This window comes from Erythrolamprus reginae, chromosome 8 (assembly GCF_031021105.1).
Source record: "Erythrolamprus reginae isolate rEryReg1 chromosome 8, rEryReg1.hap1, whole genome shotgun sequence".
In the NCBI taxonomy this organism is placed as follows: Eukaryota; Metazoa; Chordata; class Lepidosauria; order Squamata; family Dipsadidae; genus Erythrolamprus; species Erythrolamprus reginae.
The window spans coordinates 18021436-18044207 of NC_091957.1; the positions used below are offsets into that span (position 1 = coordinate 18021436).

The window sequence follows — 22772 nt, forward strand, 5'->3', positions numbered from 1 at the left end:
GGAACAGCCTGTCACCAGAAGTTGTGAATGCTCCAACGCTGGAAGTTTTTAAGCAGATGTTGGATCACCATCTGTCTGAAGTGATGGAGGGTTTCCTACCTAAGCAGGGGGTTGGACTAGAAGACCTCCAAGGTCCCTTCCAACTCTGCTATCTTGTCAATGACAGAACCTGAAGCGGTGTTCCCATATGGGGATCCACTGTTCTCCAAAGCACCTGAAGGCAGGTTAAGAAACAACCGGTGGGAAGATGATTAAGACTTAGCAACCTGGAACTAATGAGAAATTCCTGACAGGTTATCTGTCTGTCTGTCTGTCTTATCAATCATTGGTTGGAAGGGACCTTGTCGTCATCTAGTCCAACCCCCTGCTCGATTATTTCAAAAAAAGATTATCAAATACATATTATAACAATGAAATGAGTCCGTTGGAAATACAAATGAAAAGCAACAACAACATTATCCAAATTCTGCCGCAAATAAAAACAAACAACCCTTTTCCCCTAAGCACGCAGCCAGGCGTCTCTCTCCCAACTACATTTCCCATCGTGCCATAGCTCTTTCCTGCCTTCTCTTCTCCCGCTTCTTCCGGCCGAGGAGGAGGGGAAGGGAAGAGTGGCTCCTGATTGGCTGACGCCGTCGAAGCGGGCCAGAGGCGGCGGCAGGCGGGAGATGCGGCCGCCAAACTGAGGGGGATCGGCGTCGCCTCAGGGTGCTGAAGTCCCGCCCACTCCCTTTCCCCCCGCTTTCTTATCCCTAATTTTTGGGCTGCCTTTGACCCCAATTTAGAGGCTCCTTTCCTCTCCCCCCCCAATTTATGGGCTCCCTTCCCCAAGCTGAAGGCTGTATTCAAGCCCACTTTGTACTTCTGGGGAGGTCTCTATTTAAAATTGGGGGACCCCTCCTCTTTCCCCCTCCCTCTTGAGGCGACTCCCCAATTTTCTATCCCTCCCCCCCTCAAAAAAAATTAGGAACTCTTCCTTCACCTCTTATTTATTTTAAAAGACCCCCTCCCTCGGCTGGGTTTGAAATAATTAGCATTTTTTTTCATAATTCGTGTCAAATTCATTGGCATTCGTGATTGCAATGCTTAATGATAACTGTATTTTATCTGTATGTCTGTCTGTCTATCTTTCTGTCTGTCTGTCTGTATGTATGTCTATCTGTCTATCTTTTTCTGTCCGTCTATCCATCCATCCACCTCTATCTCTATCTGTCTATCCGTATCCTGTCTGTCTATTTATCTCTATCCATCTATCTATCTATTTATCTCTACCTATCTATATCTATCTATCTATCTATCTATCTATCTATCTATCTATCTATCTATCTATCTATCTATCCATTTACCTACCTACCTACCTACCTATCATCTCTCTCTCTCTCTCTCTCTCTCTCTCTCTGTGTCTATCTTATCTATTTATCTCTATTCTTCTGTCTCTCTCCATCTATCCATATCTATCTATCTATCATGGCTAATTGCAACTTTCCAGCTTCATTGCAACTTGCAGGGGTCAGAAAAGCATCCTTTTTGAAAAGGGGTTTTTTTTAAGGAGAGAAATTTGGGGGTTAATGGGTGCCCTTGCATATATTTTAGGGGAGAGCTGAACCCCAATTTTAGTGGGAAATTTAAAGACCCCCTTCCCCTCTTTTGAAATTTAATTTTAATTTAATCTACTTATTTTATATGCCACCCAACTCTCGAAGGACTCTGTGACATTTTCTCTTAAAAAGAAGGAGACTTTTAAAAATTTTCCTTGGAGATTTTTGTCATTGGGAAGGGGGTTACTAGTTCTACTTTTGGGGTCCCCCACATTGGTCCTCCCCTGCCTTTATGGGAACTCTGCTCCCTTCCTCTTGTCTCCCAATTTTTCTTTTTCATGCATCATTTTATGCAATTTAGTAGACTATTTAGAATTACAGCCTGCTTAATTGGGGTGGGTGGGGTGGGTTTATTTAGTCATTTTTGAGGGGGGGATTTTTATAATCTGCATTGAATGCATTTAATTTAATGCACTCATTTTTTTTTTAATGAGTGCATTAAATTAGTTATGAGTTGTTCTGCATTTGTGCTTTGCAAAACTGGAGCCCAGGGGAGCAAATCTTGCCATATTTTCTAAATTGTTTTGGAGGGGGGGAGCTGAAATATTTGAGGGGTCCTTGTAATTATTTTTTCAGCTTCGGTCATCTTGCTGTTTTAATTTGGAAGAAAAGCATTTTGTCTTTTGAATAATATTTATTTAACGAAATGAGTTTTCTATGTCTATAGGCTTGTATCTAATGCCGTTTGCTATAAGTCTTTGTTTTTCCTTTGTAAATAAAAGTTGTTGTTTTTTTAAAAAAATCTGTATTTCAGTTCCTGCCACAGAAGAAGTCTGTTCCATTGTGAATTTGGAGCATGGTGAATTTTTCGGAACTCTTCAAAGCCTCCAACCACTTGTGTGCATTTTCCCCGGATGGGAAATATGTGGTAAGCAGACGTTTATGGGTTCAAATTTTGCAGTGTTGATTTGGTTGTGTGTGTTTTTGCTTGGGGAATCCTTATAATGTGCCTCTTTCTGGCAGGTAATGTTAGGTTGTGCATTGTATTCAATCCTGGTTTGCTTATTTGTTGGATAAGTTGGCCTTGCTGAGGTTTGGGTAATACGGATAAGTCCCCCTTAAAATAATCATGATTTATGATGGACCTTACAATGCCCATAATCTCTTGGTTCAGAATTTGCAAGTTGAGACTAGATGGAGCAAAATTCTTAACGGTTTGAGAGTTAATGATAGAAATATCTGGGATTCTAAGCAGTGGTGAAATTAAAACTTTTTTACTACCAGTTCTGTGGGCCGTGGAGGCTGGGGGGCGAGGTGTTGCTTGGTGGGTATGGATTGGTGGCGTGGCAGCGGAAGGATACTGCAAAATCCCCATTCCTTCCCCACTCCAGGGGAAGGATACTGCAAATTTTCCATTCCCTCCCCACTCCAGGGGGAACGATACTGCAAAATCTCCATTTCTTCCCCACTCCAGGGGGAAGGATACTGCAAAATCTCCATTCCCTCCCCACTTCAAGGGAAGAATATTGCAAAATATCCATTCCCTCCCCACTCCAGGGGGAAGGATACTGCAAAATCTCAATTTCTTCCCCACTCCAGGGGGAAGGATACTGCAAAATCTCCATTCCTTCCCCACTCCAGGGGGAAGGATACTGCAAAATCTCCATTCCCTCCCCACTCCAGGGGGAAGGATACTGCAAAATCTCCATTTCTTCCCCACTCAAGGGGGAAGGATACTGCAAAATCTCCATTCCCTCCCCACTCCAGGGGGAAGGATACTGCAAAATCTCCATTTCTTCCCCATTCCAGGGGAAGGATACTGCAAAATCTCCATTTCTTCCCCACTCCAGGGGGAAGGATACTGCAAAATCTCCATTTCTTCCCCACTCCAGGGGGAAGGATACTGCAAAATCTCCATTTCTTCCCCACTCAAGGGGGAAGGATACTGCAAAATCTCCATTCCCTCCCCACTCCAGGGGGAAGGATACTGCAAAATCTCCATTTCTTCCCCATTCCAGGGGAAGGATACTGCAAAATCTCCATTTCTTCCCCATTCCAGGGGAAGGATACTGCAAAATCTCCATTTCTTCCCCACTCCAGGGGGAAGGATACTGCAAAATCTCCATTTCTTCCCAACTCCAGGGGGAAGGATACTGCAAAACCTCCATTCCCTCCCCACTCCAAGGGAAGGAATGGAGGCTACCTTTGGGGCTACCTTTGAAAAGTGTTCGGAAATTTCAGATCGTGCAGAATGCAGCTGCGAGAGCAATCATGGGCTTCCCCAGGTATGCCCATGTTACACCAACACTCCGCAGTCTGCATTGGTTGCCGATCAGTTTCCGGTCACAATTCAAAGTGTTGGTTATGACCTATAAAGCCCTTCATGGCATCGGACCAGAATACATCCGGGTCCGCCTTCTGCCACACGAATCCCAGTGACCGGTTAGGTCCCACAGAGTTGGTCTTCTTTGGGTCCCGTCAACTAAACAATGTTGTTTGGCGGGACCCAGGGGTAGAGCCTTCTCTGTGGCGGCCCCGACCCTCTGGAACCAGCTCCCCCCGGAGATCAGAATTGCCCCCACCCTCCTTGCCTTTCGTAAGCTCCTTAAAACCCACCTCTGTTGTCAGGCTTGGGGGAACTGAACTACCCTTTTCCCCCTAGGCCTATACAATTTATGCATGGTATGTTTGTTTGTGTGTATGTTTGGTTTTAAATAAGGGTTTTTAAAGTATTTTAAACATTAGATTTGTTATATGCTGTTTATTACTGTTGTTAGCCGCCCCGAGTCTACAGAGAGGGGCGGCATACAAATCTAATAAGTAAGTAAGTAAGTAAGTAAGTAAGTAAGTAAGTAAGTAAGTAAGTAAGTAAGTAAGTAAGTAAGTAAGTAAGTAAGTAAGTATACTGCAAAATCCCCATTCCAGGGGAAGGATACTGCAAAATCTCCATTCCCTCCCCACTCCAGGGGGGAAGATACTGCAAAATCCCCATTCCCTCCCCACTCCAGGGGGGAAGATACAGTACTGCAAAATCTCCATTCCCTCCCCACTCTGGGACTTTGTGATATTTACCGGTTCTCCGAACTACTCTAAATTTCCGCTAGCAGTTCTCCAAAACCTTTCAGAACCTTCTGGATTTCACCTCTGATTTTAAAATAACGTCGGGCATCTGTCTTAATGGCAATTCATGATTAAACTGTGTTTAAAATTATAATTTTCAGGCTTCCGGGGTACAATACCGTTTGGTGATACGAGATGTTGAGACTCTTCAGATTTTGCAGCTGTTTACCTGCCTGGATCAAATCCAGCACATTGAGTGGTCTTCCGATTCCCTATTTATTTTTTGCGCCATGTATAAACGTGGGATTGTCCAGGTAGGTTATGTTGGATTATATTTTAAAAAATTAAATAAAAATAAATCTTGCATTGGGAAGCAGAGATAAAAGGGGAAAATCGATTTTTTGCAGTCGATTTCAAGAAGAAAAGAGAGCTAGCGCCCTCTGGTGGAAAGAGGTGGAAGTGGAAACGAGACAGAAAGAAAAGGAAGGAAGGAAAGAAAGAAAGAGAGGAAGGAAGGATAAAGAAAGAAAGAAAGAAAAAAGAAAGGAAAGAAAGAGGAAGGAAAGAAAGAAAGAAAGAAAAAGAAAGAAAAAAAGAAAGGAAGGAAGGGAAGAAGAGAACAAAAAGATAGAGGAAAAAGAAAAAAAAAGGAAAGAAAGGAAAAGGTAGAAAGAGAAAGAGAAAAAGAAAGGAAGGAAGGGTAAAGAAAAAAGAAAGGAAAGAAAAAGAGAAAGAAGAAGGAAGAAAAGATGGAAGGAAAGAAAGGAAAGGAAAAAGAAAAAAGGAAGAGAAAAGAAGGAAGGAAAGAGGAAGGAAGGAGAGAAAACAAAAAAGGTAGAGGAAAAAGAAAGGAAAGAAAGAAAGAGGAAGGAAGGAAGGAACTAACTTACTTTTGTAGCGGGGTCCAGTAACAATCCTTCATGATCGCTGTGAATATTCCTTGGCTGCAGACCGAAAAAAAACACCACCCATACAATCCTAGGCCTGGAGGGAACCTCAGAGGTCCTCTAGCCTGACCCCCTTTCCCAGAGCAGGATTATTAACACATCATTAGGTGTTTTGCCTCCGCTGAGCTTGACTACCGTCCTTTGCCTTCCTTTAAGGTCTGGTCCTTGGAACAGCCCGAGTGGCACTGCAAAATTGACGAAGGCTCGGCCGGGTTGGTGGGCTCGACGTGGAGTCCCGACGGGCGTCACATCCTGAACACCACCGAGTTCCACGTGAGTGCGCAAAATCTGGGGAGGGGGGTGGTCTGCTTTCCCAAAAGCTCTGCGGCTCCTGGCCGCCTCCGAGCCCCCTAAATAGCTTGTCGTGTTTCTTCTCTTTTTAAAAAAAAGAGAGAAAGAGGAACAGCTGAATGTGGCTATCTAGGTTTGGGGAGGGGGTGGCTGGTGTGGGTTGGGTTGGGGGAGTTGTAGGAAATACATTCCCTAAAGTTAATTACGGAAAGCTGCCAAATTTGGTCTTCGGGGAATGGAGCATCTCTCCCCTGTTTCCAAAGCTCATTAAAAATGATTTTAAGTCTTCCGGAACCTCTAAACATGTTTTATTTTTTTAAAAAATAAAATTAAAATGGACAAAGCAAACAATAGTGGCGGGCTTTCGAGTTTTATTTTTGCATTTTCAATTCTGTTTTGGGTTTATATTGAGGTACAGGTTTAAAGTGTGTTACGATCCCTATGGGGATACATGTAAATAAATAAGAAGAGAGGGAGGGAGGGAGGGAGGGAGGGAGGAAGGAAGGAAGGGGGGAGATGATAGGTGAGATGGATGGATGGAAGGAGGGACAGGGAAGGAAGGAGAGTAGAAAAAGGAAGGAAGGGGGGAGATGATAGGTGAGATGGATGGATGGAAGGAGGGACAGGGAAGGAAGAAGAGTATAAAAAGAAATAAGGAAGGAAGGAGGGAAGGAAGGGGGGGATGGATAGGTGAGATGGATGGATGGAAGGAGGGACAGGAAAGGAAGGAAAATAGAAAAAGGAAGGAAGGTAGGCCTCCCCAATTCCTGCAACCATTCTTTGCATGTTTTATCCTCCAGTCCCCTAATCCTCTGTTGTTTTTCTCTGCCCTCTTCCCAGAGTCTTTGGGGGTCTGTCTCCCCAGTGGCAGATGGGGACGGGGGCGGAGGGGGAAAAATATTTCTTCTCAGGCTGGAACCCTGGAGTTGACCCCAGTGGGCTCGCCTCCAGCCAGCTGCTCTGCCGCGTGGGTAGACTGACTCCTGTAAACAAGGGGCTATAATAACTTCGGCTGACAGCTGGCTGGGATAAGGCGGGATTTGAACTGGTGGCTGGACGGACACCCCGGATCCCAAGAGCCTGACAGGAGAGGATGAGGGTTTTTGCAAAGAAGCAAGGCCCCTGTGTCTCTCAGGTGGTGTCACAAAAAAAAAACCCACGTCTATATTGGCAGGTAGTTCTTGACTTCTAAATACATTGGTACCTCTGCTTACAAACTTAATTCGTTCCGTGACCAGGTTCTTAAGTAGAAAAGTTTGTAAGAAGAAGCCATTTTTCCCATAGGAATCCGTGTAAAAGCAAATAATGCGTGCAATTGGGGAAAACACAGGAGGAAACGGGGCTGGAAAAGGCGGGGAGAAGGCTCTGTGGGGCCTCTCTAGGAATCTCCTGGGAGGAAACAGGGCCGGAAAAGGCGGGGAGAAGCCTCCGTGGGCCCTCTCTAGGAATCTCCTGGAGGAAACAGGGCTGGAAAAGACAGGGGGAAGACTCCGTGGAGCCTCTCTAGGAATCTCCTGGGAGGAAACAGGGCCTCCACCCTCCCTGTGGTTTCCCCAATCGCATGCATTATTTACTTTTACATTGATTCCTATGGGAAAAATTGCTTCTTCTTACAAACATTTCTACTTAAAACCTGGCCACAGAACGAATTAAGTTCGTAAGTAGAGGTCCCACTGTACTTAAAATTCATATGCATTTGTATAGGTACTTGTATAATCCTTTTATTTTATGTATCCCTTCCCTACTTATCTTCAATAAAGATTATATTTTTATATTTAAAAAATCAGAATAAAAACAAGAATGTGGTATCTTTGGAAATAGATTTAGAAATACTTTGAAGCAACTATTTCTAAATGTATTTTGAAATGCTTTTTGATACTATTAAAAATACTATTTAATAATGTAAAAGTATTAGATTATTTAAATACCATTTAATAATATAAAAGTATTATCACTGCAAAAGTGGTTAGTTATTTTTGTGATTGTTTTCGCTTGATGTATTTTTTTGTATGTATGTAAAAAATGTAAGATTGAAAAAAAACATGGTGAGGAAAATCGTAAAACGGAACAAAACTCACAAATTTTCTTTCTGTGGTTGTGAGCACAGTTGTGTGGCTTCAGTGGCATGTCTCCACTAGTGCCCATTTTAACATCTTGAACACTCATGGATAAGCCGGGGCCCTGAAATAAGCCATCATGGTTTCTTGTTGTGGTTTGCGGCCTAGTGGCTTAGATGGAGCCACAACACAGAAATCAAAGGCACTAATCGTGCTTGGAAGCCACGTGGAGTCCGTGGCTGCCTGACAGAGGAATCAAATCGGCCCTTGCAGCTTCCAGCTCAGGTGAAAATTTGATGTTTGCCACCAATCTCCCATCAGGACTTGTCGTAACTCGCTGCCCTAAACCGCATTTAAAAGGTCTTTTTGTGTGTGCAAAAAATGGGGTCTCGCAAAGCCTTCGCAGCCATTCAGGGCTGTGTGTGTGTTTGTGTGTGTGAGAGAGAGAGGAGAGAGAGAGAAGGAAATAACATGTGAATTTAGACTTTTCTTCTGATCCTCATGCTTGTCGTGTGTTTTTGCGAAAAATGAAAGATGGAGATAATATTTTCTTGGGAAAAACCGAAGGACAAACGTTTAAAAGGGGCAAAGTTGCAGGAGGTTCATGGTACATAGAATAATAGAGTCAGAAGGGACCTTGGAGGTCTTCTAGTCCAACCCCCTGCTCAGGCAGGGAACCGTAGACCAGACAAATAGTTATCCAACATCCAACAAATTTCCAGTCTTGAAGTACCCACAGTTTCTGGTGGCAAGCTTTTCCACTGGTTAATTGTTCTCCCTGTGAGGAAATTTCTCCTTGTTTCTAGGTTGAATCTCTCCTTGATCGGTTTCCATCCATTTCTTTTGAGTTCTGCTTTCTGGTGCTTTGGAGAATAAATTGTCCTTTCTTTCTTTCTTTCTTTCTTTCTTTCTTTCTTTCTTTCTTTCTTTCTTTCTTTCTTTCTTTCTCTCTCTCTCTCTCTCTTTTTTTTTCTTTCTCCCTTCCTTCCTTCCATCCATCCATCGTAGCTATTATCACTATCATTTGTCTTTCTCTATCATCTTTCATATCATCTGTCCATCCATCCATCATCTACCTACTTACCTACCTTCTGTCTGTCTGTTATCTACCTGCCTGCCTGCCTGCCTCTCTCTCTCTCTCTCTCTCTCTCTCTCTCTCTCTCTCTCTCTCTCTCTCTCTCTCTATCTATCTATCTATCTATCTATCATCTATTTATCATCAGATATATCTGTATCTATCATCTGTCATCCATTATCTATCTATCCACATATTTACTTACCCATCTGTCTCCCTCTGTCTGTTCATCCATCCATCCATTCTATCTAATCTATCATCTACTCTATCATCCATCCATCCATCCATCCATTCTCGTGTCTCTTTCCTTCCCTCCCTCCCTCCCTCTCTTTCCTCTCTTTTGTTTCAGTCCAAAAATGTTCTCCACCCCCCCCCCCCCCAAATCCCCCCACAAGATTCCCGTGCTAACAGACGCCCCCATCTAAAATAATTTGAACCCCTCCCAGTCTGGGCTAAGAGTGGAGATCCATCAGGAAGGCCAGGCGGTGGGAGCGTGGGCTTTCCGTGGGATGGAGGAGTGGGGGGGCTGCCTCGCCACCTGCCCGGTGTTGTCAGAAACGGGGTACGACCCCTCGACCCCTCCTCTCCTCCTGGAGCAGCTCCGTCTAGAGGCTGTTTCTCAGCTGCTTCTCTTGTCGGCATTTCAGCAACTTGCTGTTTTCCTCCCAAGGAGCAGCTGCGCTAGACACCCGATCACGGAGACGGGAGGCCGGCCGTGTGTGCGTTAATCCAGCAATGTTAGTTTGTATGTGGGGGCGGAAAGAAGTCCCCCCCCCCTTCCTCTGTTTTGAAAAAAATCAGAAAGCAGATCAAACTAGTTGGATCCTTCCAGTGAATGACGCTTTTACAGGCTGTTCTCGCACTTATGACCGGCCGCTGGGTCTGACACTTCTGCGGCTAAGCGAGACCCCGTCGATAAGGGGGCCCTCACTTCGTTTTTACGACCTTCTGTGCCGCAGTTGTTAAGCCAATCGCCGCCGTTCAGTTAGCGGTGCGGCTGTGGAGGAAACCTCTCTTCCCTCTCGAGTTTGCTTGCCAGAAAGTCGTTAAAGGGGATTGCACAAAAACACACACACACACAGACACACACACTGGGACGCTGCACGCCGTCATTAATACGGACCAGTTGCTGGGCGTCTAAATTTTGTTGACGTGTCAACGTCGATGTTGCAGCGGTTGAGTGGAAAATGATCATGTCCATTTTTTTCCACGCTGTTGTAACTTCGGTCACTAAACAAATGCTTGTAGAGTTTGTGTGTGTGTGTGTGAGTGAGTGAGTGAGTGAGTGTTGTGGCCATAACTCAAGAAGTTATGAGTTTGATCTTGGGTACAAGCTGCTATTTTTCTTTCTCTCTTTGGGCACAATGAGAATTTAACTGCCGAACAAAACTCTGCATTGGCGACAGGGAACAGCAGTGGGCCAGTAAACACTCCAATCCGTTCAGTTGCCCAGACTCCGCCCCGTTGCAAGGGATTATGGGATCATTAAAAGATGACAATGGTGTGTGTATGTATGGACATGGATATGTATATGCACGCCAGGCGGGGGTTGTTACTTAGTGCCGCTACCGGTGTGCTTCGCAGGGAACCTTTGTCCCGGCATGCGTCCGAGCGAGATTTTGCTTCTGCACGTGCGCAGAAGCAAAATCTTGCTCGGGCACATGCCGGGGAAGCAGAATTATGGTGTAGCCTATACCAGTAGCAACCTACTATTGATGCACACATATTTACACACACATTTCCCCCCCCCATTTTCTTCCCCCCAAAAATGTCCTACTGTAAAATCATTAACAGTGTGTTTGATCTCTATTAAAAAAAATAGGAGTTTTTTTTTTTAAAAAAAAATCAAGTTATCATTAACGTGGCTGATGAAAACATATAAAAATAAAGGCCGGTTCGAAGAGTCGAGTGGAGGGAGGGCCAGGAAGGGGGAAAGTCTCTAGGAGACTTCTGCTTCATCACTTCCGCAAAATTAAATTTATTGTTGCCGTGTCTTTTCTTTTCTTTTTAAATACTTTATTAATTTTCCATAAAAGGACATACAAACTCACAAACATTTAAACACATAGTAGGGGTTACAATTAACCCTCTCTTCTTGAAGTCAATTTTTAATACAGAAAAAAGAATAAATTCTTAAGTCGTTAAGTAAACATAGTATTTTAAGTGAAAAGAAGAATTTTGTTTACATATTCTAATAAACATAGGGTTAAGTTAATAAAAAAGAAAAACCAACAAAAAAATTCCAATAACATTTTGATATATTCATGCAATTTTCGTAACCTTAATTTTAATTTTATTTTTGTCTATCCATGTATAAACGTTATTCCAGATAATATAAAATTCAGATTCTTCTTGATCATTCAGCCTTCTTGTCATCATATCCATCTCTGCACAATCCAATATTTTTTTTAACTACATCTTCTTTTTGGGGAACATTTTCCCCTTTCCAGTTTTGTGCATAAACTATCCTGGCCGCTGTTAAAATATGTACAACCAGATAAAAAATTGTCTTTTCTTTTTTTAACAGCTGCGTATCACCGTCTGGTCCTTGTGTACAAAATCGGTGTCCTACATCAAATACCCCAAAGCGTGTCAGCAGGGTGAGTGAAGTGAAATAAATTGAGATTTATTTGGTTTTTTTAAAAAAATCAACTTACGTGGGTTTTCTGCACTACCCCACTAACAGGTAGACTTGGTGTTACTGTGGAACTCTGGCATTGCCATTGCCCCAAGGAAGCTGTGTTGTGTTCCACCTTCTCAACACAATCCTGCGTAAAGACCCTTAAAGCATCTGTAGACAGATGTGATACACTTGGAATTTGTCCATGCAGGTTGCGCTAAGAATTCTGGGAGTTGAAGTCCAGTCCGGTATCTTGTGTGATGGTTTTATCCTGTTGAGCTTGGTCTTTCTCAACCTCCTCCTTTATTTTCTTTACTTTTTAATTTTTTTAATTTTTAATTTTTAATTTTATTATTTTGCAGGCCTGGCTTTCACGAAAGACGGGCGCTACCTGGCCCTGGTGGAACGAAGGGACTGCAAAGATTACATCAGCCTCTTTGTCTGCAGCGACTGGCAGCTTTTAAGGGTAGGAAATCCCCATTTTCTGGGCTTCGTGGCCCCCTCCTTGAGGATGGTTTGCGGGATTCCCAGCCTGCTTTGTTAATTTCTCCTCTAGGCTGGGAAGTAGGTTGAGTTGAGAAAAAGGCACTGGAGTTATATGAGAAGGATGGCAGGCCAGGTAGAAATCGTATAGAATGGTGGTTAGGTAAGGGAAGGTGGCTACAAATAAATGCAATATGTAAATATCTTAATGAAAGGGAGAATAAAGAAGTACTATGGAGGGAGGAGACAGGGTTAGAGAAAATAATAAGAGAAAAAAGTGAGGGTATAAAGGCGCAAGCAACCAATATATATAAATTGCTAGTGCAGTCAGACGGGGACACGATTGAAGGATTGACTAAATGGTGGCAAAATGAGATACAAGTAGAGGTACAAGAGCTAGAAAATATAAGGAAAATTAAAAATACAAGAATTAGGGAAATGAGAAGGAAAATATTACATAAGTGGTATTTTACTCCCGTTCAACTCGCACACTTTCAGCAGAATGTCAGGGGGAATTGTTGGCACGGGTGTCAAGACAAAGGAGTGTTTATGCATATGTTTTGGGAATGCCCGATAGTGCAGGAATTTTGGCAAAAAGTGAAAGAGGATATCAATAGAATGCTAAATATACAATGGACAATCACTAAGGAAATGGCAGTACTAGTTAAAAGCAATGCGATGGGAGAATTTAGAGAAATAAAAAAAGCAGTAATAGAAAGCGCTCAGGCAGTAATAGTTTTGGGTTGGAAGGATGCGACAAAATGGACAATGCAAAATTGGTATAGGTACATGGTGGACCATATTCAATTTGAAATTACGGATAAAAGGATAAATTTGGATAATGAAACTGAGTTGGGACAACTGATGGGACGGTGGGAGAAGGTAAGACGATATATGACGAGCAGAATCCGAGACCAAGCTACAAGAAATAAATTGGAATCACTCTACAATATGTAAATAGATATACTGCTCTTGAGTCAAGACTATATACCCAAGACTATGGGTTTTGCCTCCCAAGGTCACTGCTCACAGTCACTCATGCTCTCATCACCTCGAGGCTCGACTACTGTAACGCTCTCTACATGGGGCTACCTTTGAAAAGTGTTCGGAAACTTCAGATCGTGCAGAATGCAGCTGCGAGAGCTATCATGGGCTTTCCTAAATTTGCCCATGTCACACCAACACTCCGCAGTCTGCATTGGTTGCCGATCAGTTTCCGGTCACAATTCAAAGTGTTGGTTATGACCTATAAAGCCCTTCATGGCACTGGACCAGAATATCTCCGGGACCGCCTTCTGCCGCACGAATCCCAGCGACCAGTTAGGTCCCACAGAGTTGGCCTTCTCCGGGTCCCGTCAACTAAACAATGTCGGTTGGCAGGACCCAGGGGAAGAGCCTTCTCTGTGGTGGCCCCGACCCTTTGGAACCAACTCCCCCCAGATATCAGAGTTGCCCCCACCCTCCTAGCCTTTCGTAAGCTCCTTAAAACCCACCTCTGTCGTCAGGCATGGGGGAATTGACATGTTCCTTCCCCCTAGGCTTTAAAATTTATGCATGGTACGCTAGTGTGTATGATTGGTTTTTAACTTTTGGTGTTTTTTAAATTAATTTAAATATTGGATTTGTCTTACATTGTATTGTTATTGCTGTGAGCCGCCCCGAGTCCGCGGAGAGGGGCGGCATACAAATCTGATTAAACTTAAACTTAAACTATACAAGAAATACGCCCGATTTGGTGGTGGGGAATGTGTATATGTCTGGGTGGTGGGCACATTTCACTATGCACTGTTATATGTTGTGTGTAATATAAAATTGTTAAAAATAATAAATTTACAAAAAAAAGAGAGAGAAAAAGGCACCGGTTCTAATCTCACCTGAGGTTCTTCTGTGCCAGGTGAGATTTCGACTTGCATCATCTCAGATGCCGGGTTAGTTTTCAATTATTTCCCTCTCTTTCGTTTTTCAAAGCATTTGAAATCGACACCCAGGATGCTGCAGGAATCGACTGGGCCCCAAATGGCTGCGTTTTGGCCGTGTGGGATAGCTGCCTCGAGGTGAGCAAAGGCCGGTCTCTGGAGCACCCACAGTTTCTGGTGGCAATTGGTTCCACCGGTTTAACTGTTAGGAAGTTTCTCCTGAATTCAAGGTTGCTTGTCTCCTTGTATCCGTTTCCATTTGTTGTTTCTTGTCCTGCCTTTGTGGGGCTTTGGAAAATAAATTGACCCCCTGCTCTTTGTGGCAGCCTCTCAAATCCTGGAATACTGCTCTCATGTCACACACACACACACTAGAGTAGCCATACTCAATTCCTGCAACTGTTCTTTGTATAATATAATAATTATAATAATAATTTATTAGATTTGCTATGCTGCCCCTCTCCGAGGACTCGGGGCGGCTCACAATAACATAAACGGTGTACAAACCCAATTTTAAAATGCAATTTAAAACCCTTATGTCTTAGTCTCCAGTCCTTTTAATAATCTTATCTTTAGTTTGTCATCTTAGACGGTGGGTTTGAATAGAAAAGAAAAAAATAAGAAGAAAATGGAATAATAGAATTAGAATAGAATAGAATAGAAGTAGATAATAAGAATAGAATAGAATAGGAAGAAGAGAAGAGAGAATGGATGAATAGAATAGAAGCAGATAATAATAAGAATAGAATTAGATAATAATAAGAATAGAATATTCTTATTATAGAATAGAATATTGTATGTCTTAGTCTCTAGGCCTTTAATAATCTTAGTTGCTTATCTTAGCTTACCATCTTAGATGGTGGGTTTGAATAGAAAAGAAAACGGGGAAAATGGAATGGAATAACATACGGTAATTAGAATAGAATTAGAATTGAATAGAATAAGAATAGAATAGATAAATAGAAGTAGATAAGAATAAGAATAGAATAGAATAAAAAGAACTAGATTAAGAATAGAATATAATAGAATTAGAACAGAATAAGAAACAAAATAGAATTAGAACAAGAATAGAATAGAAATAGAATTTGAATAAGAATAGAATAGAATTAGAATTGAATAAGAATAGAATTAGAATAGAAGAAAAATTAGAATAAAATAGAATAGTTGGAAACCCTGGCCTATACCATTTTGGACAAATTATTTCTTTTTTCCCCTTCAGTACAAAGTGCTGCTTTTCTCCCTCGACGGACGCCTGCTCTCGACCTACAGCGCTTACGAATGGTCGTTGGGCGTGAAATCTCTCAGATGGAGCCCAAGCAGTCAGTTCTTGGCCATCGGCAGCTACGACGGGAAAGTGAGTTTGGCCAAAGCTGCCCGCCCCCTCCAACCCCCCCCCCCATTTCCCGAGGTGATATTCAGCTGGTTCCGACCGCTTCGGGTTAACCAGTAGCAGCTACTGCAGTTGGGCCCACCCACTCACGCGGATGTAATGCCGTCCTCTATAGCCATGTTTTCGAGGCCGGGCACATGCACAGAAGGCATGCGTGCGAGTAAAGAAGCTATGAGAAGGGCGGCCTAAAATCTTATAAAATAGATAAATTAAATTAAATAAAGCGCAGAAGACATGTGTGCTCACTTTTGCAAAGCAATAGGGAAGATAAATGACATATCTGCCCATCTCCCATTGCGCAGCTGGTGAACACGTGGGGTTTGGGGGAGGGTTGTGTGTTAAACTTATCCATTTTATTTATTTTAAAAAATTATATAGCCACTAATGCACAACGACTCCAAACGGGTTACAAAAATAAAACGCAACATAAAAGCACAACATTGTATTCAATTCTTTCAATTGAACTGAAAATTGTTTTTAAGCGATAAACTGGTAAAAATGTTTTTAAAAGTCAGAAAAATATATCAACGCAACCAAAGGTATAATGCTTTTGAAAAGACCTTGTTCATTTATTTATCATATTTGTATATCTGGTCATCTCTAACGTGTTGCGGGATTTTATCTACGTATATATCTGAATCTGTATTTATATCTACATCTACCGTCTTTCTATGTATCTACTGTATATATTTAAGGCTATATTTTTTTTTTTGAGTTTTATCTGAAATGCTAGGCCACGTTTAATTTTTTTCTTTTTTAATATGGGTTGGGTTGTCCCTCCCAATATGCCTTTTTTCTCCCTTCTTTTAACCAGGTACGGATCTTAAACCATGTAACTTGGACGAAGATCACGGAATTTGACCACCCGGTCAATGTCACTAATCCCAAAACGGTGAGAAGCATCTTGATTTATTCCAGGTTTAGGGGAGGTAAGACTTTAACGAGCACAACAAAACCTGGGGTTGATGTTGCTAAGTGAGACATTTGTTAAAGTCCCATTTTAATTTAATTTAATTTATTTGAATTCTATGCCACCAAATTCCTTGAGATTCAAGTCAGTTTACAACAATAAATAATGCAATACAGTGATACAAAAAGTCAAATATTAAATAATAAAATCAGTAAAAAAAAACATTATAAAAACTCTAGCAAACTATCCAATCAAACTGGAGGCGTCTGTAATATGGCAAGTGATTTAGCTTTACTAGACAAGTGGTCAAAGCAATGGAAACTGCAGTTGAATGTTTCCAAATGTAAAAGAATGCACTTGGGGAAAAGGAATCCTCAACCTGAGTATTGTATTGGCAGTTCTGTGTTAGCAAAAATTTCAGAAAAGAAGGATTTAGGGGTCATGATTTCTGACCGTCTCAAAATGGGTAAACAGTGCGGTCAGGCGGTAGGGAAAGTGAATAGGATGCTTGGCTGCATAGCTAGAGGTATAACAAGCAGGAAAAGGGAGATTGTGATCCCGCTGTATAGAGCGCTGGTGAGACCCCATTTGGAATAATACTGTGTCCAGTTCTGGAGATCTCACCTACAAAAAGAGATGGATAAAATTGAACGGGCTGAAAGACGGGCTACAAAAATGGTGGACGGTCTTCAGCATCAGACTTATCAGGAAAGACTTCATGAACTCCATCTGTCGAGTCTGGAGGACAGAAGGGAAATGGGGGACAGGATCGAAACATTTCAATATGTGAAAGGGTTAAATAAGATTCAGGAGGGAAGTGTTTTTAATAGGAAAGTGAACACAAGAACAAGTGGGCACAGTCTGAGGTCAGTTGGGGGAAAGATCAGAAGCAACGTGAGAAAATATTTGACTGAAAGAGTAGATGCTTGGAACAAACTTCCAGCAGACGTGGTTGGGAAATCCACAGTTAACTGAATTGAAACATGCCTGGGATAAACATAGATCCATCCTAAGATAAAATACAGGAAATAGTATAAGGATCGACTAGATGGACCAGGAGGTCTGTTTCTGCTGTCAGTCTTCTATGTTTCTATGTTAAACACAGATGCATACCAAGTCAATCAGTTCGGCCCTGACTAGGTATTAACATTCACTGCCCCCAGGTCTGCCATTTTGTGAGTTTTAACCAGTGGAACGGCTTGCCACCAGACGTTGTGGCTGCTCCACCACTGGAAGTTTTCAAAAGACTGGACATTTGTCTGAGAGGCTGTAGGGTTTTTGCTCAAGTAGGGGGTTGGACTAGAACAGTGATTTTCAACCTTTTTTGAGCCGCGGCACATTTTTTACATTTACAAAACCCTGGGGCACATTGAGCGGGGGGAGGGTGGGAGCTAAAAAAAGTTTGGACAAAAAAAAATATCTTTTCCTCTCTTTCGCTCTATTTCTCTCTCCCACCCTCTTTCTTTCCCTTCCTTCTTTTTCTCTCCATCCCTCTTTCTTTCTCTTCCTTCCTCTTTTTTGCTTACTCTCTCCCTCCCTCCCTCCCTCTATGTCTTTCTCTCTCTCTCCTTCCCTCCCTCTTTCTCTCTCTCTATTGCTTTCTTTCTCTCTCTCTTGTTCTTTCTCTCTCTTGTTCTTTCTCTCGCTCTTTCTCTCTCTTGCTTTCTTTCTCTCTCTCTCTTGCTTTCTTTCTCTCTTGCTTTCTTTCTCTCTCTGAGCTTCGCGGCACACCTGACCATGTCTCATGGCACACTAGTGTGCCGCGGCACACTGGTTGAAAAACACTGGACTAGAAGACCCTCGAGGTCCCTTCCAGCTTTGTTATTCTGTAAAGTCCATATTGGTTTCACGCTGCACTTTTGTGAATGACCCCCCAACGCAATCTTGACTCCCTGTCTAGGTGGTCTACAAGGAAGTAGAGAAAACCCCAGCAGTGGACTTAGAAAAGTTGACCTTCCCACCCAGCAAAAGGATGGCCAGCGCGCTCTTCAGCCGAAAGACAAAATGTACGTTCAGGTAGCATGGTGTTGTGTTTGCCTTGGCGAGAAGCAGAGGATCCATTGCACTTGGGAGTTCAGACGTGCGGACTTCAACTCCCAGGATTCCCCAGGCGCTTGTGCTGAATAGCAGTCATAAGTCAAGGAACCCCTGCATCAAACTGGGTTTCTTAGTGTGTCTAGTGAGAAATGAGTTCAAACAAGCGGGGTAGTAAGTAAATCTTGCTTTTGTTTCGATTTCAGATGAAGTTTTCCAAGCCCCCGTTTCTTTGCACCACGTCAAGCCTCCGACAGACCGAGCCAATCCTAGGATTGGCGTCGCAATGTTGGCGTTCAGTTCGGATAACAGTTTCCTGGCAACCAAAAACGGTGCGTATTTTTTCAGGAGGCAAGCTGAGAACCAACTTTCCCTTCACATCCCAAGTTTTACAACTGAGCCTTAATAATAATATCAACAGAAAGGACCTTGGAGGTCTTCTAGTCCAACCCCCTGCTTTAGGCTGCAAACCCTACACTATTTCAGACAGATGGTTACCCAGCATCTTCTTAAAAAGTTCATCCTACTTGGGATGCATTTTTTTTTGTTTTCAGCGCTGTTTTAACTTTGGTCACTAAGCCAATTGTTGTAATGAAAAAAATTATTTATTTATTGGATTTGTATGCCGCCCCTCTCCGGAGAATCGGGGCGGCTAACAGCAATAATAAAACAGCATATAATAATAATCCAATACTAAAAACAGTTAAAAGCCCATTATTATAAAAACCAAACATACATACAGACATACCATGCATAAAATTGTAAAGGCCTAGGGGGAAAGAGTATCTCAATTCCCCCATGCCTGGCGGCAGAGGTGGGTTTTAAGCAGCTTACATAAGGCAAGGAGGGTGGGGGCAATTCTAATCTATGGGGGGGAGTTGGTTACAGAGGGCCGGGGCCGCCACAGAGAAGGCTCTTCCCCTGGGTCCCGCCAAGCGGCATTCTTTAGTTGACGGGACCCGGAGAAGACCCACTCTGTAGGACCTAACTGGTCGCTGGGATTCGTGTAGCAGAAGGCGGTCCCTGAGATAATCTGGTCCGGTGCCATGAAGGGCTTTCTGAATTTTTTTGAGTCCAGTTCAACGTCCTACGTGGTTAAGAACCCCGTTAATACGTTTAGCTGTGTGTTAGGATGCATTTCTTTTAATGGCTTGGTGTGTGTGTTTTTAACAGACGGCATTCCAAACACGGTCTGGATCTGGGATGTTCAGAAGATGAAACTTTGCGGTGTCCTGGAACATTTGGGTCCCGTCCACCATTTCCAGTGGGACCCCAAACAATCTCGGCTTGCTTTGTGTACTGGCAGCACAAAAGTCTATCTCTGGTCTTCCGCAGGATGTACCTCCGTGCAGATACCGATGGAAGGTAATAATAATAAAAAATTATTTGTTTGTTTGTTTGTTTGTTTATTTATTTATTGATTGATTGGATTTGTATGCCGTCCCTCTCCGCAGACTCGGGGCGGCTAACAACAGCAACAAAACAATATAAAACAAAATCCAATACTAAAAACAGTTAAAAGCCCATTATATAAAAACCAATCATACATACAGACATACCATGCATAAAATTGTAAAGGCCTAGGGGGAAAGTATATCTCAGTTCTCCCATGCCTGGCGGCAGAGGTGGGTTTTAAGCAACTTTCGAAAGGCAAGGAGGGTGGGGGCAATTCTAATCTCTGGGAGGAGTTGGTTCCAGAGGGCTGGGGCCGCCACAGAGAAGGCTCTTCCTCTGGGTCCCGCCAAGCGACATTGTTTGGTTGACGGGACCCAGAGAAGGCCCACTCTGTGGGACCTGACTGGTCGCTGGGATTCGTGCAGCAGAAGGCGGTCCCTGAGGTAATAATAATAATAGTAATAATGATAATAATAAAAATAAAATAATAATGTGCTTGGGAAGTGCCCGACTGGTGATGAAATATAAAATCCAGCATAGTGATCTTGTTTGCTGTGTTGTATTGCTGATAATAATAATAATAATAATAATAATAATAATAATAATAATAATAAAAATGCATACATTGTGATAATTCTGGCATTTATTTTGTACTGGAATTAAAATGGAAAAAGTTGAAAACATAGAGAGACCCCACTGCGGTTTAGTTGCACGTGAATAAAGAAAACATGTATTTAATTATTTGTGTAATAACTGAGGCTAGAATTGTATTTGCCCCAAAGTAGAAAGCAAGAAAAAAAATCCCCACAAAGGGAGAGAAAGTTAAGAAAATATTAGAATATGCAGAAATGAATAGCTTAAAAGCAATTAAAGGAGAAGAAGAATCAAGAGTATTACAAGAATATAGGAGCGCTTTTAATCATTGGGTAGAGAATGAATACGGAATATAGATTAAAAGAGAGATGAAATTAAAGAAAGCAAGTAGAAAAATGTTTTAATAGAAGATAAGTTAAAGTGAGCTGTAAGAATAGAGTTACATTAAAAGATTGAGAAAATTGAGATAAATGAAAATGATAAAGGCAAAAACTTTGTAGCCACGCTGATGGATTGATGATATTGGTGTGTGGGGGGGGGGGGGTGTTCCTTTTTTAAAAAAAAAAGTACTTTGGGGACTGGCAGATGCTGTGTTTTTCCTCTTCTCTGTTTCAAAGGCTGTACCTGAAACGCTGGAAATTATCGCCGCCCCCCCAAAAAAGTTTCATTTAAAATATATGTATTTTTTGCTTCGCAGGTGACTTTAAGGTGACTTCGTTTTGCTGGCACCTCAGTGGGGACTCCCTAATACTTCTAAGCAAGGACAACTTCTGCCTGTGTTACCTAGAAAGAGAAGAAGCAGCGAAACAACTGGACCAAAAACGAAGCTAATTGCAGAATGAATCGTCCGTTGTTTTTAAAACTTTTCACGTCTTCGAAATCCGGACAAAAACGTAAGCGAGCCACCCTCGATTTGTTCACTCGTCTAGGGGGGGACACACACACAAGTACACAGATACGTAATTTAAATATGTACATAAAACTCATACAGGCCAGAGATCTGATTTTGAATTTGCTTTTAAACTTTAAAAAAAGGATGTAGATTGTACAGCATGCGAACCTGCGTTGTCACTTTCTCCAATGTTTCAATAAAAGTCTTTTGTTACAAAAAAGCGTGGTCGAAATGAGAAGGCGGCAGTTTTGCATGCTGGGGAGGATATAAAGCAATGGATGAGTGGGTAGATGTTCCGTGAAAAGCCAAGTTCCCACAAAATAGATGACGAGGGAGGGAGGGAAGAAAAAGAAAAGGAGAAAGGGGAAGGGAAGAAAGGAAGGAAATAGAGGGAGTAATAAAAGGGGAGGGAAGGGAAAAGGAGAGGGGGAGGGCAGGAAGGAAATGGAGGAAGAAAAGGGAGCAAGGAAAGGAGAAAGGGAGAAAGGAAAAAGAAGGGAAAAGGAGCAAGAATAGGGAGGGAGGGAAGGAAAAAGGGAGGAAGGAAAGGGAGGAAGAAAAGGGAGCAAGGAAAGGAGAAAGGAAGAAAGGAAAAAGAAGGAAAAAGGAGCAAGAATAGGGAGGGAGGGAAGGAAAAAGGGAGGAAGGAAAGGGAGCAAGGAAAGGAGAAAGGGAGAAAGGAAAAAGGGAGGAAGAAAAGGGAGGGAGGGAAGGAAAAAGGGAGGAAGGGAAGGGAGGAAGGGAAGGAAAAAAAGGGAGGAAGGGAAAAGAAGGAGGAAGAAAAGGGAAGGAAGGAAAATGGAGGGAAGGAAAAGGATGGGAAAAAGGAAAAGGGAGGAAGAGGAAAAGGAGGAAATGAGGAAGGGAAGGAAAAAGGGGAAGGGAAATGGAGAAGGCAAAGTAAGAGATGGGAAAGAGGAAAAAGGAAGGAGTATGGAAGAAAGGAAACAGGAGGGAGGATGGAATAGTGACAGAATGAAGGAAAGAGCAAAAGGAGGAAGGAAATAAGGGAGAGAAGAGATAGGTAAGCAGGAAAAAATTGAGAAAACAAGCCCTCCTCTTTTTGAGTAAAATTCATGCGCCCATCTATATAGTTATCTTGGCTAGTATGGAAGCGGCTTGCTGAAGCTGTAGGATTTCCGCATGGTCTCCCCTCCCAATCTAACCTTCTCTTAGCGCTGACTTTGAGGCTGAGACAGTGCCAACCAGGGGCTGCTAAATTTTGCAATGGTTTTCAAAGGTAGCAAAGAAAGCTTTTCACACATTAAACCCTCCCAGGACGCTAAACCTTGAATCGTGGCTTATAAAAGAAATCACGGATTAAAGGCTGCCTCGCTAACCCTCCCATCTTTTTTTAAAAAGCCCTATTAAGAAAACATCGGAACAAAGAGAAACCCAGTTCTCGCTGCCTTGAATACCTCCAGTGTTACTGGGAATTAATTACTGTGGCCAACCTGGCCTTGGCAACCATTTTGTGAGTGCGCCCACCAATTGCCAGCAAAACCTCCCGCCAGGCCCCTAATCTCTGAGGCTGATAAAAGCATTTTATGGACACCGCGGAAGCGAAGGC

The 22772-nt window shown here is 42.6% G+C and overlaps 1 protein-coding gene across 1 annotated transcript; it reads left to right on the top strand.

Annotated features, from left to right (window-relative positions):
* Window positions 1–618: 618 nt before the first annotated feature.
* WRAP73 (WD repeat containing, antisense to TP73) lies at window positions 619–21422 on the top strand. The gene is made up of 14 exons (XM_070759677.1): window positions 619–708; window positions 2353–2466; window positions 4760–4912; window positions 5702–5818; window positions 11496–11568; window positions 11951–12054; window positions 12145–12152; window positions 13993–14125; window positions 15207–15341; window positions 16192–16269; window positions 18188–18293; window positions 18528–18653; window positions 19495–19686; window positions 21008–21422. The coding sequence occupies exons 2-14, from the start codon at window positions 2395–2397 to the stop codon at window positions 21139–21141; spliced, it is 1431 nt and encodes a 476-aa protein (XP_070615778.1). The 5' UTR covers window positions 619–708; window positions 2353–2394; the 3' UTR covers window positions 21142–21422.
* The last annotated feature ends 1350 nt before the right edge of the window (window positions 21423–22772 follow it).